Raw genomic sequence first — 18,614 nt, 5'->3', positions numbered from 1 at the left:
ATCTCGGACAGAGACAAGCTCTTTACCTCGAAATTCTGGGCTACCTTATTAGCACTCATGGGTATTAAGAGAAAGCTATCAACAGCCTTCCACCCACAGACAGATGGTCAGACAGAAAGGACCAATCAGACAATGGAAGCATATCTTAGATGCTATGTAAATTATCGACAAGACAATTGGGTAGAACTATTACCTATGGCTCAGTTCGCATATAACACATCGGAAACGGAAACCACAAAGATAACACCAGCACGCGCTAACTTTGGATTCAATCCTAAAGCATACCAAACACCGATACCACAAGAAGTTAATGCCGAATCAGCAATAATACAAGTCGAACAACTAAAAGATTTACAAGAGCAGTTCGCTCTTGATCTAAGATTCATATCATCCAGAACGGCAGCGTACTACAATACGAAACGTAGTATGGAACCTACGCTTAAAGAGGGGGATAAAGTTTATTTGCTACGACGAAACATCAAAACCAAAAGACCAAGCAATAAACTCGACCACAGGAAACTAGGACCATTCAAGATTGATAAGGTAATAGGAACAGTTAATTATCAATTGAAATTACCAGACACGATGAATATTCACCCAGTATTCCACATATCCTTGCTCGAACCAGCACCACCAGGAGCGCCTAATGCGCCATTTACGGAAATCGAACCAGTTAACCCAGAAGCCATATACGACGTTGAAACAATACTAGATTGCAAATATGTCAGAAGCAAGGTCAAGTATTTGATCAAATGGTTGGATTACCCACACTCAGAAAACACATGGGAACTTAAGAAGGATCTCAGCTGCCCTGAGAAACTACAGGCATTCCACCTGAAGTACCCACATCTGCCAACAAAGCCTCGAGCTCAGCGTCAGACAACGGAGGCAACGAAGGGTCGAAGAAGTCGAAGGAAGAAGAACCACTAGGAACAGGCGCGCCTGCCTTTTCCTTTTCCAGTTTTTCATTTTCGACTTTCTCTTTCTCCAACCTTTCATTCTCCTCAGCCAGGTCAAGTTCCTCCAGCGTACGAAGATCGCGGCGAATCATTTCTTTTTCACGCTTGCGAAGGAATTCCTGTTGACGACGTAAACGAAGAATGCGAGCCGTCAATTCTTGAGATTTAGCAGACAGAACTTGCGACTCAGCAAAAGCCTTCTCCTCCTCCAGGCGAAGTTGCTCTTGCTGTCGCTCCAGAGCATCATATTGAGAGGGCATTGCGGGCCCAGGATGACAACGACCTTTCTTGAAACGAATACACGCGGAACAACGTTTCGACAGATCCTCGTCCACGAAACAATCACGACCAGTTTGAAGGCACAAAGCACAAGGTTCACGTTTGCTACCAGAACGGGCGACACGATTAGATAAAAAAGCGGGATCATGAATAGAGGTTGTTCGTGTAGGAGGCATAATGAAGAAAGAATAACACTCATTTAAAATGTATAGTTAGGTGGGGAGACCCCGCTATATAGACGCTTGGGACAAGCGCTAGTCTAGGAAGGGGATAGTGTTACGGAGGTACCCGCACCGCAACATGGATTATGAGATAAACCTAAGGCCTTGGTGTTGGGACCTACGAAAACAGCACTGTAGGGACAGTTGAATTAAAGGGTAACTAAAGATAGCGGTAACCGAATAAATAAGCAGTGATTAAAAGATAGGTACCTATCTTTTATTGGCACCTACCCCACAGTAGGCACAGGTTGCACAAAGGTTACAGATTAGCTAGTAAGCACAGGTTAAATAAGCGGTAGCCTTACCAGGTCACGAGGACAAGTGTCACGTGAAGGAAAGTCGATTCGACTTGTCGACTCGAGTAGTCGAGTAGACTTGACGATTCGATCAAAGTACGAAGGTCTATATAAGGGAATGGGTTTCATTACAATGTAGAGCTTCGTGCTCAAGAACAATCATTAGTTTCATTACTATAGTTACGAGAATTGCAACCAGTTACAACCTTATTGAATTCCTACTTGAAGTCTAGTCTAAACCACCTCGAGAGAACTCTAGACACTTCCACGTGACCCTAGAGGCAGCTCCCGTAACAGGAGGTTCTAGAACTCTTACTTTTGTAATATTATTTATCTATACAAGAATTAAATAAAACTAATCCGTTGTATATCTCTCATTCTAAAGTTTGAATTATATATTAATATATAATATTGAAACTCTCCACTTGATATTATATCAGCTTAATATTAGTATATAAACTATATATTATAGCCTTAGGTATATAATATTACCAGTTAAGCTTTCCTTATAAATTAGATATAACAAAAGTATAAATAAGCCTTTTATAAATTAAGATATAAAGTTCCTCAAATTATATTAGAAAATTCAAATACAAATTATAGATTATAATAGCTTATATCTAAGTACAACAATTTAAGTATTTAAAATAATAACTTTGAATGTAGTTTTATATAGATATAATTACTAATTAAATAGCTTATATTACAAAAAGCTATATTACAAAATAATCTATATCAAATCAATTATATAGAAATTATTACAACTAATAAATTAATAATCAATTCGCATACAAACTGTTAAGGTATAGGTAAAGACTTACATTATATCATAAGAATAGAAGGACTATAGGAGGGTGAGGCCCCACTTATAGAAAGTAGGGCATGCTAGTGGTCAATGCCTGAGGCACGAAGGCAACTACAGATCATGTAGTTGGCGCCGTGACAAACAGATTTACATAATTTAATATAATATATTAGAATATTACAATAAAATATAAATAAGTTCGAAGTCGTTCTATTATTATACTCGATTATATATATATATAAAACTTCCTATAGAATCATAATTTTATAATTATAAATTCTAAGAATGAATTAAACCCTATTAATTCAGTTTTTTAAGACATTTCGATTACAAGCTGTCATCTAGATTATATACAAGTGCTTTCGAAATAACTAATAATTAGATATTAAAGTATTTATAAAGAGCTGTTATAAAAGAATTCAATTCTACCTTAAAATCTAAAGCTGAAAGGAAAGAAAGAAATAGAAAGAGAAATGTAGAAGCTCTGACTATATACATAAAGATATGATCAAGTGATATACTCCTTTAACATGTCTTGATGAAGAGATGAAAAAAGAGAATTCGAAAAGGGATCGAATCGCTAAACAATTGAGCTACAGTCAAGCCACCAGAAGTGAGTCATTCTGTTGAATACCTAGGTATTCATAATTCAAAAACTTTCTGACCATCACAAAGCCAGTCTTCGTGGAGATTAACTGAAGTAAAAGCAGGCACGTAATACTTCTCATATGTATATATATAGTTTGAGGCTCTCTCCTTCTCCCCATTCTTTACCTTTTCTCTCTATTATCCCTGTCTTCTTAGCTTTAGATTCTAAGGGTGCGTTCGAATCGATTTATTTCGGCTTATTTCAATTATTAGACCTTATTTATTTATCAAATAATACTTACTAAACATAAATAAAAGGTTTATCGAATGTTTAAGATTATGAAATAAATTAAAATGATAAATGCTTTCAAGATTACTATACATTGACTATAAAGCAGCTTTTTAAAGCTTTATAAGTAATTCTTCAACAAATCTTCATTATTATCTACCCCTGTCATTTTTCAACATTATTCAATATTATTCAATATTACTTCAAATATATTAGCCTCAATACTCTTATCATTTTAACAATATTATAAATTTCTCTAAATAAATAAGAAAACGAACCGAATACATTCTAAGTCAAATATTAAATCCTTCTACGACCATCACTCAGATCATTCTGCCCATACAAATTAATCCTCGACATTAAAAGCGGCGGGACAAAAATAAGGGCATGCACCTCTGTAGGCTTTTTTGCCAGCCGAGCTGAAAAATAGGGTTTCATAATCAAAGGCTGGCCCTAATTCATAGGGTAGGAAACGAACTGAAGTGTTCTTGTAGGTGGATAGTAATTACCAATCCATGTCCTTAATTCTATAACTTTCCTACAATTATGCTTCTCGGCCTTATCTTTGCACAAAGTTCATTACTTCAATAATTCTTTTGACCAACTTCTCCATATGACTAAGATCCCCATAGGTCATGTTATACTACAACTAAACAGTACCATCGAAAAACGGCCTACATCTCATCCACTGGATCCTTTTCACCTAGTGACCGGTACAGAATATTCTTCATCCATAAAATCAAGTACCTATCACTCCTCATTATCGGGATTTTCGACATTTTGTGGATTTTCTTCACAGCAGACTATTTGCGATACAAAATTAGTACATGTTCATTTCATGGAAAGTGTATGACGAATCAGACCCTTCGACTTAACGTACCTATGTCACCAAGCTCCATCCATCTTTCAAGAATTTGCTCATTGTCTAACGTGGCTATGATTTCAATAATGGTCGTCTCTTCCTCATTAATAAGGTCTTCGATAGCAAGCAGGTCACTATTGATAGCTTCCCATCTGCCTGAGATCACATCAACGTTGTTTTACTAGACTACTACCTCTAATATGGATCAAGAAAGCTTACCAAGTTCTTCCTGCATCTCAGTGATTGCAGGTGCTATATCATTGATTGCATCTTGAACTCTACTTGTGGTCAAAGATGCTAAGGGCTTAGAAATGTTAGCATTTTACAATGAAATCCAAAGGAAAATGACTCACCTCAAAACCCAGCTTTGACAGAACATATTTTTCGGCGAAACCTGTGATATTCATCTTATCAACCTGCCTTTGCTCCTCAGGAGTAAACACGACAAATATTTTCAAGTCGGCAACGCTCTGGTTGATATTCTTAATACATGCTTTGAGTACCGAATTGACCCTCAGTAGATCCGTGATAATTCCAGAAGCATTATCTTTCATCCGAAAACTTAGATCTGTCCGGGGTTCGACAATAACACGAAGATTCTGACAATCTGCGAATTTTGACGGCGGATTTCCCAAGATGTCCGCCATAATTATATCCAAAAGGCTTAGGACCTCGGCTATAGAGCATCAGTATCTATTAATCCTGGTATAGTCTTGTGGTTTTGAATAGCGTACTGTAATGTCCATGTGCCTCAGTCGCGTAACTATGAAAACGCTCTCTTAGTCGCCCATACGCTGGGAGAACACTTTTCTTTAGACAGATAGTTAGTATATAGACAGCGCTGGTTTACATAGTGAGTGCTACATCAATTTTCTCGCCCATGTCTTGTAACTAATCGGCCAAATTAGTCGAAAAAACCATACAGCTTGGAGTAAGGTATGATCTCACTGCTTTATAGTTTGCAAAGAGGACTTTGGCAGCAGCTGGAACATTGTAAGAACGATAGCCCGAAGGAAAGTATTTTGATCCGCCCATCATGTAAAGATAGTTCTGGAAGTCAGGCGGGATAGCTCTACTGAGATCTTTGAATCTCTCCATGGAACTTGTGGAAATCTTCTGTCCCCAGTAACGCTTTTCGGCGTCTACAAGGCCTACTGGCTGCAAAGTGATTTGACTCATAATTGGATTTGAAAAATAATGTGATGAGAAAATGTGTTGGAGAATGTAGTCTGTCTAGACCCTTTTATCTATTTGTTGATTGTGCTTTATAGGCTGAACTTGCAGACTACAATCCAAGCTATTCGCAGATTAATGAGATAATATAGAGTTTTGGCAAATTATTTTCAGCTGAAGAAAGTTACATTTGACTTGTTTTGCGTGAAGAATGACGTTTTTCATGTTTGAATGCAGTTGACATCAGAGAAAATTGCCAATAAACGATGGGTTTCCGTAGTTCAGTGGAGATATAGTTACGGATGAGACACGATCTCACCCGACAGTGGTAGATCTTCTATCCTCGGCTAAAGGCTAGAAGCATCTAGTCAAGAGTAGTTGATCTCCTTTCCTTGACTATTACTGATTTGGTCGAGAGCACATAATCTCCTCTTCTTGGCCGAAAGTTTCACCTCAGACCCCCCCCCCTCCCCCCTCACTCTCCTCACATTTCTCATGCTGGTAGCTCCATTTGTACAATTAGTCCCCCTACACAATTGATAACTCACCGATATGAATAATTGATGTTGAAAACTTTATCTCTATGATTCATAGGTAATAACAGAATGCTACATTCCCCTCTCTTTCACACTCCCTCCACGTTCCCATCACACTCCTCAATTAATACTATCTCTCTCAGCTTCGGATAATTAAGTCCGGATGCTCTGTTTGTGTGATAAATAGATAACAAGTTAAACGTCAGTACACTAACTAAGGCGTCATATGTCATGTATAGTAATAGCTTTTGCAGAGATCTCCATGGATTATTACATTCCGAAAGGGGCTGCATGATTAGCTTTCTTCCGTTCTTCATATATAACGAATGTTGTTATGCAAGAAAAATAATCATATGTTTAGTGTAAATGTTTTTTGATGAAATTGAATATGTTGTAATGCCTATTCAAGCTAACTAAACCACAGGCAACTCGATTGGAGATATCAAATTTGTAATGATTGTGGTATGCCGTTTTCTTGTCGCACTTCGTGATCAATAAAAACATAACGAAAAGCCAAGTAAAGCCATGCTGCGGATAATACAGGGAGGAGACAACAAGAAGTGGGGAAATTCCTTGCCACTATTCATCATTTATGAATATCTTCTCTAATTAAAATGAGCACTGCCTTCCCAATACAGTTTCAAACCTGTCAAGCCGGTCAAGTCGAAGTCTTGAGGATTGACGATTTTCACTGTCCATTGCGCGAATGCCGTAGGATCAACATAATCCTGACTTCTGATAATTGAGTCCTTGATAGGAGGTATGTCGACGGTACCATCAGGTGCCATTAAATATTCGAAAGGTCGACTCAAAGGCTTGATTATGAAACCATACACTTTACCATCCTGCACATCTGCGTATACCCCAGAGGTAGAGATTCTTAGTCTCACCAGAGCCTTATTATTGGTGCCAAAGGATTTGGGTCTGGCGCCGAGAAGAAACGCACGCATACCGAAGACGCGAAATCGTGACCCATCAGTAAAGGGCCCTGTAATAGGTGGTAGGTCATGTGCATTGGGATTACTATTCGCGATGTTTGGCGAGAGCGTTATCGTAACAGAATTTGTTGATGACTGGAGAGATGTCACAACGCTATTATGATAGTCTAGTGGTAGCTGTAATATACATCAGCCTGCAAAAATCTATCACAGCCGGTCTTTTTGGGTTCACTCACCTCATTCGTCTCGATAGAAGGGACAAAAGCTAGCAGAACATAAGAGTAAGTTTGAAGCTTTTAATAATTGGGGATTTTTACTCACGTGTAAAATCACTCGAATATCTTTCTTTACATGTTGTTACTTCTTGTATAATTATTTGCGAGTCTTGTTGATATTCCTGGATGGACTTCAGGGGATTCAAGACAATCGAGCTGTCACTTAGTGTATAGTATTTATATGCCCATACAGCATCTCTCATGTAAATCATGATACTAGTGCGAAGCATTGACATCCTGTTATAGAAGTAGTTCTGTGCTTCAATCGCAGCATCTTCCTCGCCTTGATACGTATTAAGGAGCTCTTGTAGCCGAGAGGCATTGGCCTGCATCGCGTGAAGATGTAGCCGTAGTTGAAGATATTCTTGGCCTGTATAAACAGATAAAGTCAACAATGGTACCATGAGATGTCAATTGAATAGATGCCTACCGATCTTAACAGCTTGAGCTCGAGCTTGGACAAGAAGCTTCCCATCTATTGCATGTCGACGTAACTCAAGCTGGTAAGCTCCTGCACCCCTGATTGAACGTGCCACAGCGAAAGAAAGCTGCGAATCCGTCTGTAATGTCCAATCGTCCCATGCTGCAAGACTGACAATGGATGTAAGATCCGAACTAACTTGATCGTCACCTGAGACATCCCCACCCACTGGGTTTAAATTTATGTTCGGCAAAGAGCTGTTGAGAGTCTGAGCTCGAACATCAGTGACCGTAGTATTGGTGCTTGTCCATAGCTTGAAGATCGCCTCAGTCCCACTCTTGAGAGCCTTAATTGTCTCAGGCTTGACAAATGAGTTTGCTACATTTGCAGCCTCGGAGATGACTTTCACAGCAGACGCAGCGGCGGTCGGTGCAGAAGCTGCACCTGCGGGATTGCCAATTGCTATCTCACCAATGGCGAGTGCAAATCCTAGCACGCAGAAAAGATCGTCAGTAAATTTCTGCACAAATTTTCGATGTAAAAAGAATTCATCTCTGCCATTTTCATATGTGGATTGATGACGAAAGGGGGGGGGGGGGGGGGGGATTCCGTTTATGGATACAAAGATAAACAACCCCTAACGGAACAAGAGATATGTGACAAACCTACCAATGACGGCTTGGAATACATTAACAATTGTGTTGATAACCTGCTCCCTTTGCCATATCTCGACTCCTAGCCTGAAGTCACTCTCTTTGTCCCTGAGAACAAGCTGATGAGCCCTCAATGTGTCTTCTGCGCTGTTCAAGATGTCCGTGGCGCTATCCCATCTGGCTAAGGCATTGTTGACGAGAGTTTGTTGGAGATTTACAGCATCATTGGCTTGATTAAGCATGGCGCTCCACGCAGCTTTTTGATCCGCAATGGTAGCCTGGCGATCTGAGAACCGATTGTATTGGGCTTCAAATGCAGATGTTGTTGATATAGCCCCATCGAGAACCATTTTGTATGTATTGAGAGTCAAAACTGGTGCATAGTTCATGTTTGGCCCAGTCAAAGCTGATGCTGAAATCTGCTGTCCCAAAGCATTTGCTTGAAGGTTTAGAAGAGCCCCACTGCTAGATGAGGCAGTTGCTCTAGCTACATGGGAAGCTAAAGAGAGTGCAAGCTCTGGCTTGATCCAGAATAGAATCGACGCAATACGCAGTTGGGTGACCAAGGATTTTCCAAACTCCGAGTCGGACATTGAAATGTCAACATATCTGCGCAAGTAGGTCGTAGTGGCCGATCCATCCTTGAGTAATACCTGTGCTCCAAAGTTGCCTGAAGTTGGGGAAAGATCGAGCTGGACAGGGGGACCCGTACCGATTTTATAAGAAACTGGTTGGTCGAAGGTTGATCCGTAAATGAGAAAGGCGGCTTGATCGCCAGTTGTTGGATTGAGTGTGAGGGTAAGAGGTCCAGATGCTGATAAAACTCGACAGACAAGCTTGATGACACCAAATCTTGGAACCGTGATGGTGAAGCTGGGAGATGGAAAGGCAAGTACGTCTGCGTAGAGATTAATGGTTCTGGAAGCATTAGATTCAATAGCTGTTTGTGCATTAACATATATGTCTCGCTGAAGATACTATGATTTATTAGAAAAGTATGCAACTGAGAGTTGTCCATGAAACCTACTTTGTTGCTTCCTGCTACCAGCTTTGACTTCTGAGGTAAGTCTGGTAGAGAGTACGATTCAGAATATTGTTTCCACCCATCGGGGGTTTTCGGGATATAATTTCTGGAACTCATTTTTAATGATTTGATAAGTAAAAACCCGTTTCCTGGATGACACAAAGAGTGAGTACGCTTTTATTTGAAGTCTTAGGGTCTATGGTTACTCGAGAAAAATAGCTTTCTTACAAAAGTTGGATATGTGCAATACAACTGCTGTACTCGTATCGTACGTTTTGCATCACATCATAGCTTGCAATGTAATGAATTATAGATGGTAGAAGTCTTCTTGGCTCAATAATAGAGCTTCCAACCTTTTAGCAAATAACTTTCTTAAATTGTAATATGTATGCATTAGCTCCATGCTGCTGTATGATTTACCTATTTCATTTAATCCTGCCGTTTGGTGTATGCCATTCACAAGTGACATAGCGTCATGACTCATGTCTGGTGTATGCCATGCACAAGTGACATAGCGTCATGACTCATGTCTGTAGAATGAGAGAATGATGGAGGCTTTCTCTTGATCTACTCAAGGTTATTTTATTATGTTCGGATCATCTCGTTCCGCTGTTACACTTCAAGCATTTTCTGCATATGCAGTGACGTTTCGTTAAGGTTAAAGTTACTGCAGTTCCCCGCTAGCCTCCACAAAACCTTAGCACTAACCCCCACTAACCCCCAACTAACCTAACGGTTAAATTTCCTTCTCAACTTGTATTTTTCCTCAAGCTCCGTATCCTTTCACGCTCTTAGGCTCCTCCATATATACTACCCTTTAGCTTCTATCTTTTTTGCCACTCAAGTCAAAAACAGTCTTGTTGCATTCAATACTAGCTGATCATGAGCAGATTTTTTGAAGATAAGCTCTATCTAGAATTTCTATTGGCTCCGAAAAAGGCTATTAAGAATATGCACTTCGTAAATATCTGTATCCAACTGCCTTATTCTAACTTCCCCTCACCTTGGAGCATAAATTTGATGGGATGAATATGTATTCGTCTTCTTTAAGTTATATTCGCATGCGTATTCATGTACCTTAGTCCGTGATTGTTCTTCCTCGCATATTCAAGTGTTCTTGTGACGTTCTCATGGGGTAAAATGATAACGACATTCATCTTCCCCTTGCAATTGTCGTATTTTCTCTTCCCCGGCGTGGTTGGGATTTCGTCAGTGGCATCCTTTTTGTCTTATTTTCCACGATGCAAGGTGCAAGATTTGGAACAACCGGTCGGAGATCCGTATCTGGGTGGTCTTGCAAATTCGAATGAATTTAGAAGTAAGAGCACATGTTTGAAGTATAAGGTTACTTGACCAAAACATATATCTTTGAGACATATCCTTCTTTCTTGCTCGACAATTTAACTCCAAGAATACGAAAACATCATCACCTCATTCAAAAACGACGGTCTAAAGGTCCTAATAACCCCTCAAAACTTAAACACCATGCCTGCTACAGCGAAAAATCCGACTATCCTTCAACCAAAAGGTCTGATCGACGATAAAGGCAACTATGCCTTGAGTCAGGGAGATATCTCGAACCTTCTCAAGTATATCGTAAGCCCATCCTACTTCAATTCAATGTATTTAGCCTCGGGTTTGGTCACATAGGTAATGGTTGAGAAATTTGAAATGCATGCACTCCTTTTCAACAGGGCTTCTAAATTTGCTTGGAATTCGTTATTTCTATCGTATACCCTCAGGAAAATGCTGATGATGAATTCATAGTGGACTGGTGCCCTGCTTTCCACGTCGAAAGAAGAGTATCTTCTCCACACAGGTATCAATGCAGACGAGTATGACCATCTCAGAGAATATATCGACCCCCTTTTAGTGGTTTACACTGCTGTAAGTATAACCAACTCTCCAAGCCTATAGGTACTGATTGTTTGAAGTGCAAAGGGCATTGCGTGACCTTCAAGGATGTCACATACCGAAAGGTTGTAGATTTGTCCAATGCTGTGTATAGCTATGCCGGGAAAGCAGGCGGCAGATTTGCGGGTTCATACTATGCGAACATCATTTCCAATACAATAATCGTTTTTAATGAGTTGGAAAAAGATTACGATGACCAAGACCAAACACTCATCAAAAACTCAAAGAGTATAGTCGATTCTTTGGTTAAGGCGCAACTTAAATCCATTACCAAGCTACAAGACGACGCCAACAAGGTGGTGCAAGATCTTCGAGACTTTGAGACCCTGGCAAAAGCCGATCAGCTGGCTCTTACAGCTAGAAATAAGATAATCACTGACAAATTGACCGGCGAAGGTGGGGATATACAGAGGCTTCAGGATGACATTAAGACCAAGACCAAGGATATCTCCGATGATCAGGACGAATACGAGCAAGGTATGCGTTCCTTTCAAATAACGAACAGGGAAAAGAAAGACTGACACCTCCAGATATCGTTATTGCTGCAACTTCAGCCACATACGCTTGGGCGTGAGTTCTTTCGCAGACTTGTTCGGCTGTTTTTGGATATTCTATCTGACTCAAAATCCTACAGGATTCCAGTTGGGCCTATCATAGCAGCTGTCATTATCGGCGTTTATACCGATAGGGCCATCAAAATGAAAGCAAAAATAGATGCTCTCAGGGACCTTCTTACGGACGACCAGGATCAATTAAAGGCAGACAGGCAGCTAGTGGCAGATTTGACCTTAATACAGGTAATCTTGAACTTCCACCAGCCATCTATAAAATAAATTTCTTTGCTTCTGAGATCACTAACTCTCTTATTTCTGCAGACCGACTTGCAAAACGTAATAAATCAGATTGGCCCGGCTATCACCACCATTCAGAAAATGATAGGAACTTGGGGCGCCATCGCTACCGATCTCGAAGATATCAATACAGCCGTGAAGGAAGACTCCCCGGAGGTCATGCCAGATTTACAAACCATCACACAGGAGTCCATCCTCTCTCAGTGGAATGATCTAAAGGCGACAGGTATGTCGTCAACACCTTTCATCCATTTTTTGGTTCTATGTAACTAACCACTGACTCGATATAGTGGACGTATACCGTAAATCCGCTTATATTAGTAGCGCCCCCGAGCAAATGACACTCGAAGAGTACTCCAGCATGCTTCAAGCTGCAATTGACAATTGAAAGATTTTGGTGGGATGTTTGTTTTCTGGGTTGCCATTACATTTGATGCGCGCATCTCTCTAGCTTATTCATGCCCATTTATGTCAGTTTGTTCATTTCCATTACTGAATATGATTGGAGGACGTTTATAAAGATGGTACATCGAATTCATTGATTATGTTGCGGAATTATAGCCGCCGAGGTTAAGCCTCGCGCGTACCGAGGCCGATTTAGTCGATATGACCAAAACCCTAAAAATAGATTTCTGCCTAATGAAAAAGTGTATTTAGTATTCAGGAATATGTAAATAAAAATCAATATCACTTGTCACTATATTACTTTTATAATTCAATACTCTTTCTTCCTTTTAGACTTTATAAATATTAAACTTTCTTTAAATTTTTCTTATTTATTTTATATAATTTCATTTATATAATTATAATAATTTAATCTTAGATTTTATTAACTTAATATAAAGAATCAATTTATAAATAATATAATAAATAATATAATATTTAATATATTAAATAATTTTTTTTTAAATTCAATATTGAAATTAAAATTATGGAAATATTAATAAATAATATAATATTTAGTATAATATTTAATATGATATTTAATATAACGTAACGTATGGGGAACTCGGACATATGGGGAACTCGGACACTTTTAGCCCATCACCAACTTGAAACCGCAATAACTTTTATTATGCATACCCAATCACCTTCTACATCTGCTCAAATTGAAGAGAAGCTTCAAAAGGCTATAATTTCACTTCAATTGAAAGAATTTAAATCAATTAGAAAGGCTGCAGAGCATTTTGAAGTCCCTAAGTCTACCCTAGCTGATAGGCTGGCTGGGAAGAAAACACGTTCCCAAACCCACGAAATGGCTCAAATTCTTTCAAACGCAGAAGAAAATACTCTTGTACGATGGATTTCACGACTTACCATCACTGGATTCCCTGCTACACCTATGTTGGTGAAGGAAATGGCCGACGAAATTCGTCTTCGACGCGTTCGGGTCGCGTCATCTCGAAATCCTACCTCGACAGAAATTCCACCTATAGGCCACGAATGGATCTATAGATTCCAAAAACGACATCCAGAACTTAAAACATGCTATTCACGTCAATTAGAGTCTAATCGGGCTAAAGAAGCAACTCCGGAGAATATTCAGGCTTGGTTTGACGCGTTTCGCACGCGTCTCATTGAGCGAAAGTATGAATTAGATGATATGTATAATATGGATGAAACCGGATTTGGAGTTGGAAGTACTCAAAGTACGCGCATTATAGTCGATTCTACTCAGAAATCGAATTGGAAAGTTACAGCTGGCAAGCAAGAATGGATAACTGCATTTGAATGTGTCAATGCAGCTGGAAATGCTCTATCACCTATGGTCATTTTCAAGGCTCAGAATACGAATTCTGCATGGATTCCAAAGGACACACCTCAAAGCTGGCAGTTCTCTACTAGTACAAATGGATGGACCTCAAATAGCCATGGATTAGAATGGTTAAAAAGGGTTTTCGAACCAGAATCCAAGAAAGTGTCAGGTGACCGACCTCGACTTTTGATCATGGATGGCCATTCAAGCCATATTACAGGTAGCTTTATTGCTTTCTGTATAGATAATGATATTGATTTACTTATATTACCTCCTCATTGCTCTCACTTGCTTCAGCCACTTGATATTGCGGTGTATGGGCCAATGAAACGATATCATGCTTTAGAGGTCGATCGATATTCTCGAGCTGGTGTAAAGCGAATCCAAAGAGCTGAATGGGTAGAACTCTTTCAAAATATTAGAAAAAAAGCATTGAATTCTTCTAATATTAAAGCTGGCTGGAGAGGAGCTGGTTTAGTACCTTTTGCCCCACGAAAAGTACTCGATTCATTACCATTTAACTCCTCCCAGCAACCTTCTACTCCACAAATGAGAACCCCCAATCAAGACCTAGACTTGTCTATACTCAGGAGTTCTCCTCCAGATGGAACAGAACTAAGGCAAGCAAATCAGATCTTTAATACAGCTCTAGCAAGCAGTGGTTCTCCTGCATCGCCAACTCGTCGATATGCCAAGAGAATGACTAGGCTTGTAGAATCTCAAAATGCTGAGATAGCCCTACTTCGGAAACAGCTCTCTGATGCTCAGGAGGTAATTGAGACTCGAAAGAAAAGAACTAAAGGCAAAAGAGTCAAATTACAAGGTCAATTTGTCTTTAGTACTAAGGAAGTATTGAAAATGGTACGTGAGGCGGAGGAAAAACCGAAGGAGGAAAAGCCACGAGGACGGCCACGCAAACGCCCAATTGAAGAATCAGAAGAAGAGATTGAAGAAGAAGAGCTAGAGAATAGTTCAAGTGATTCGGAATTGGAATTGGAGGATTGTGTGGCTCGTAGAACAAGATCGCGTGTAGAATAATTGAAAAAGTGTCCGAGTTCCCCATATGTCCGAGTTCCCCATACGTTACGTTATCAAATAATTGAATTAAATAATTTGAATATAATAGTAAACTTAAATATATAATATTGTTCTTTTTATAGTATACTTGAAAAACTATTGATTTGTAACTTTTATACCCATTTAGTATTAATATTCGATATTTGCTCTTTTTTTCGATTTTTAATATACTTATTAAAGTATTTCAATTATTCTAAATCTGTTTTATTGTTTATTTATTCATTAGATATAGATTTAATAACTTATTTTATAGAAAGATTAGTTTTAGTATATTAATTAAAGAGATGAATCTATTCCTAAATCATTAGAAATAAGAAAATAATTTCATCCTCTTTATTTCTATATATTATTATTATAGTCTATTTTTAATTGTTTAATTATATTGATTTACTTCTATTATATCTTTTAGTATTAATTATAATCATTCTGGGGTATATTATATCTATTATAAAGTTTGTTTCATTAAAGTTATAGAAATCGCTATCCAAAATGCTGAATTTCATTTGTATATTTATAATTAATTGAAATCAATATTTAATAAACTTAAAACCTTTATAAAAAGCTTTTTAAAAGTTATAAATATCATTAAAATATATTTTTAATTTGATTTAATGTTTTACACATCAATATATTTAAAGCTTTTTAATATGTTTTGTATTTTTCGATTTAAGAATATAATTTATTATATTTTCTACTCCCTTAAATTTAAATGAAAAACCTTTTGAATTTATATTAAGAATATATTAAATAATGATTTCCTTTTTAATTCTATAAGTTTATATCGATTTACTTGAATTTCAGGATATAAAATTAAACTATTCATTTTATAGATAAGGGTTATACAAGGGATATTATATAGTTAAAAGGTCTTTCGAAAACTTAATTTTTTATCGTTTTCGATAGTTTTAATAGTTAAAAGTAAATGTACTTCTTTATTATTAAATTATATAATAAATGATTGATAAATCGCATATTAAAATTAGTTATATTTATTAAGGTGAAAGTGGTTCATTTAATGATATAATCTATTCGATGATAAATCACGTTAAGTATAATTTAATATTTATATTTCATTTATATATAAATAATTTCAATAGAGTTTTTATAAATTATTATAAGTTTAATAATTAATTAAAGTTTTATTAAAAAAAGAATTTAAATATATAAAAAGTATAAGTGTTGTTATACTTTTTTTTGTTTAATCTATTATATAATATTAATATTATAATTTTAAGATAAGTAATATTATATATAATTTTAATTATTTTATAATTAATAACTATTATAAACTTGCTTTTAGTTTTATATTATCTTTAAGTTTTAATGAGAGATTAATAGGCTTTGAGATATATAGTCTTTTTATAAGAATAATATTCGAATATAAGTAAATTATAGATTGGAATAATAAGTTATAATTAAGTATAATTATTAATAAGTAGATATTTCTTTTTAAATAAAAAACAAAATTATTTTAAAATATAATTTCAAAAACGATTTTTCTTCTTTCCAAATATAAAAGTATTTTGTTTAATAGATTTCATAAAAATATTAAAAGTTCAAACTTTATATTTTATAAAAGAAACTATATAAAATTACTATAAGAAAGTATAAAATAAACTAACAATACTTTAAACGTTATTAACCTATATTTATAATCAAACAATTTATTTTTATAAAAATTAAAATATTTATACTTACTTTATAAACAAATATACTTATATCTTTATTATATTAATATTATATTAAGATTAATAAACAATTCCTCTTTTCTTATTCTTTCTCTTCCTATTAATATTAATATTAAAACTCAAGATAATATAATTATTACTTTTATAAGATTATTCTTATTCTTATTAAGAGAATTAATCAATTAGAGACTAATATACTCTAAAAGTCAATATAAATAAATTAACATTAAGATTAATATATATAAACATAATAATAGTATTTATAATTCTGTTACGGAGGTACCCGCACCGCAACATGGATTATAAGATAAACCTAAGGCCTTGGTGTTGGGACCTACGAAAACAGCACTGTAGGGACAGTTGAATTAAAGGGTAACTAAAGATAGCGGTAACCGAATAAATAAGCAGTGATTAAAAGATAGGTACCTATCTTTTATTGGCACCTACCCCACAGTAGGCACAGGTTGCACAACGGTTACAGATTAGCTAGTAAGCACAGGTTAAATAAGCGGTAGCCTTACCAGGTCACGAGGACAAGTGTCACGTGAAGGAAAGTCGATTCGACTTGTCGACTCGAGTAGTCGAGTAGACTTGACGATTCGATCAAAGTACGAAGGTCTATATAAGGGAATGGGTTTCATTACAATGTAGAGCTTCGTGCTCAAGAACAATCATTAGTTTCATTACTATAGTTACGAGAATTGCAACCAGTTACAACCTTATTGAATTCCTACTTGAAGTCTAGTCTAAACCACCTCGAGAGATCTCTAGACACTTCCACGTGACCCTAGAGGCAGCTCCCGTAACAAATTCAAACATTTAAAAGAATATATCTTTATTAAGAGTTGCTCAGAATAAATCTTTTTTTTATAAATAATATTGAACTAATACAATTCACTTAGAAAGATATTAAATTATAAGGTATTATTTAATTGATTACTAAATAGTTATACAATTATATAATAAATTATAAAAAAATATAACACTTTATTATAAAAGAACTATAAGAATAAGATACAATTTATCCTTAGAATCTACAACTATAAAATCAAGAGTAAAGTGCTTATAAAGTATATCTATATATTAGCTATATATATATAATTATAGTTACATATACATACATACGTATATTAGTAATCGTAGTTACGATTGAGACCGATTCGTAAAAATATTAATTAAATCGAATGAAGAACTAAAAAAGTAGTATTTATATAGAATAGGTTAAGGGCTTTTAAATGATATAATTATTATGATTCTGACTTCAAGTATAAGTCTTATATAAAGAATTAAAGTTTTTATATAGTGTTTTTAAAGCGAATTAAAGATTTTCTTAATATTATTAATAGTACGTATATAGTATATACTATATATAAATACGTACTTGTGTAAATACATCTATATCTTAATATTAATCAACTTTATTAAATTAGGATATTATTATTATTATTATTATTATTATTATTATTATTATTATCATTAAAAGAATTAAAAGAATTAAAAGAATTAAATATTACGGAGAATAGCTACGCCACTTGATTACTTTGAGTATAGGGAATGATAAGAATAAGTTATAATAAACTAGAATTACTTGAGCTTTGATTATAAAGATTACACCTAATATTTATACCCTGAATAAGCTCCTTCGTCGCTTATTTAGATCAAGTATAGATTAATAATATACTAACGTAAGAGTTTAATAATTAGTATACGCTGCACGGAGTTTTCCGTGACATTGAAAGAATTAAAAGGAGGTGAATCAACTTCGCCTACAAGGTCTTAATATAACTACTACTCAAAATTATATTTAAAATTTTATAATAATAAAAATTATTAAATAATACTTTCTCAAAAAGCAAGGGGTTCGAGGGCTCGCAGACCTCTCTTATATTTGTAATATAATAATAAAGCTTATATTAAAGAATAAATCGAGAGTAATATGTTTTAAAAAAGGTGTATTTCATTTTAAATTTTCGATTAGTTTTATTCACTTTTTAATTTCTATACTTAAT

The 18,614-nt window shown here is 36.0% G+C and overlaps 3 protein-coding genes across 3 annotated transcripts; 1 reads left to right on the top strand and 2 right to left on the bottom strand.

Annotated features, from left to right (window-relative positions):
• Positions 1-4,187: 4,187 nt before the first annotated feature.
• On the bottom strand, positions 4,188-5,478 carry EAF01_008468 (uncharacterized protein; the record flags this gene model as incomplete). The annotated part of the gene is made up of 7 exons (XM_038916724.1): positions 4,188-4,240; positions 4,318-4,455; positions 4,519-4,603; positions 4,653-4,975; positions 5,034-5,109; positions 5,164-5,190; positions 5,248-5,478. The coding sequence occupies 7 exons, from the start codon at positions 5,476-5,478 to the stop codon at positions 4,188-4,190; spliced, it is 933 nt and encodes a 310-aa protein (XP_038768086.1).
• Positions 5,479-6,613: 1,135 nt separating this feature from the next.
• Positions 6,614-9,436, bottom strand: EAF01_008467 (uncharacterized protein; the record flags this gene model as incomplete). The annotated part of the gene is made up of 6 exons (XM_038916723.1): positions 6,614-7,123; positions 7,183-7,211; positions 7,268-7,591; positions 7,652-8,131; positions 8,312-9,272; positions 9,323-9,436. 6 exons carry the CDS (start codon positions 9,434-9,436, stop codon positions 6,614-6,616), a joined length of 2,418 nt encoding a protein of 805 aa, XP_038768085.1.
• Positions 9,437-10,804: 1,368 nt separating this feature from the next.
• EAF01_008466 (uncharacterized protein) lies at positions 10,805-12,472 on the top strand (the record flags this gene model as incomplete). The annotated part of the gene is made up of 7 exons (XM_038916722.1): positions 10,805-10,915; positions 11,087-11,206; positions 11,254-11,710; positions 11,764-11,803; positions 11,868-12,030; positions 12,109-12,310; positions 12,375-12,472. The coding sequence occupies 7 exons, from the start codon at positions 10,805-10,807 to the stop codon at positions 12,470-12,472; spliced, it is 1,191 nt and encodes a 396-aa protein (XP_038768084.1).
• Positions 12,473-18,614: the final 6,142 nt, after the last annotated feature.

Source organism: Botrytis porri (assembly GCF_014898465.1).
Source record: "Botrytis porri strain MUCL 3234 chromosome Unknown BPOR_011, whole genome shotgun sequence".
Lineage (NCBI taxonomy): Eukaryota > Fungi > Ascomycota > Leotiomycetes > Helotiales > Sclerotiniaceae > Botrytis > Botrytis porri.
The sequence above is the reverse complement of the archived record's forward strand: the minus strand, read 5'-3'. Positions and strand labels throughout refer to the sequence as shown.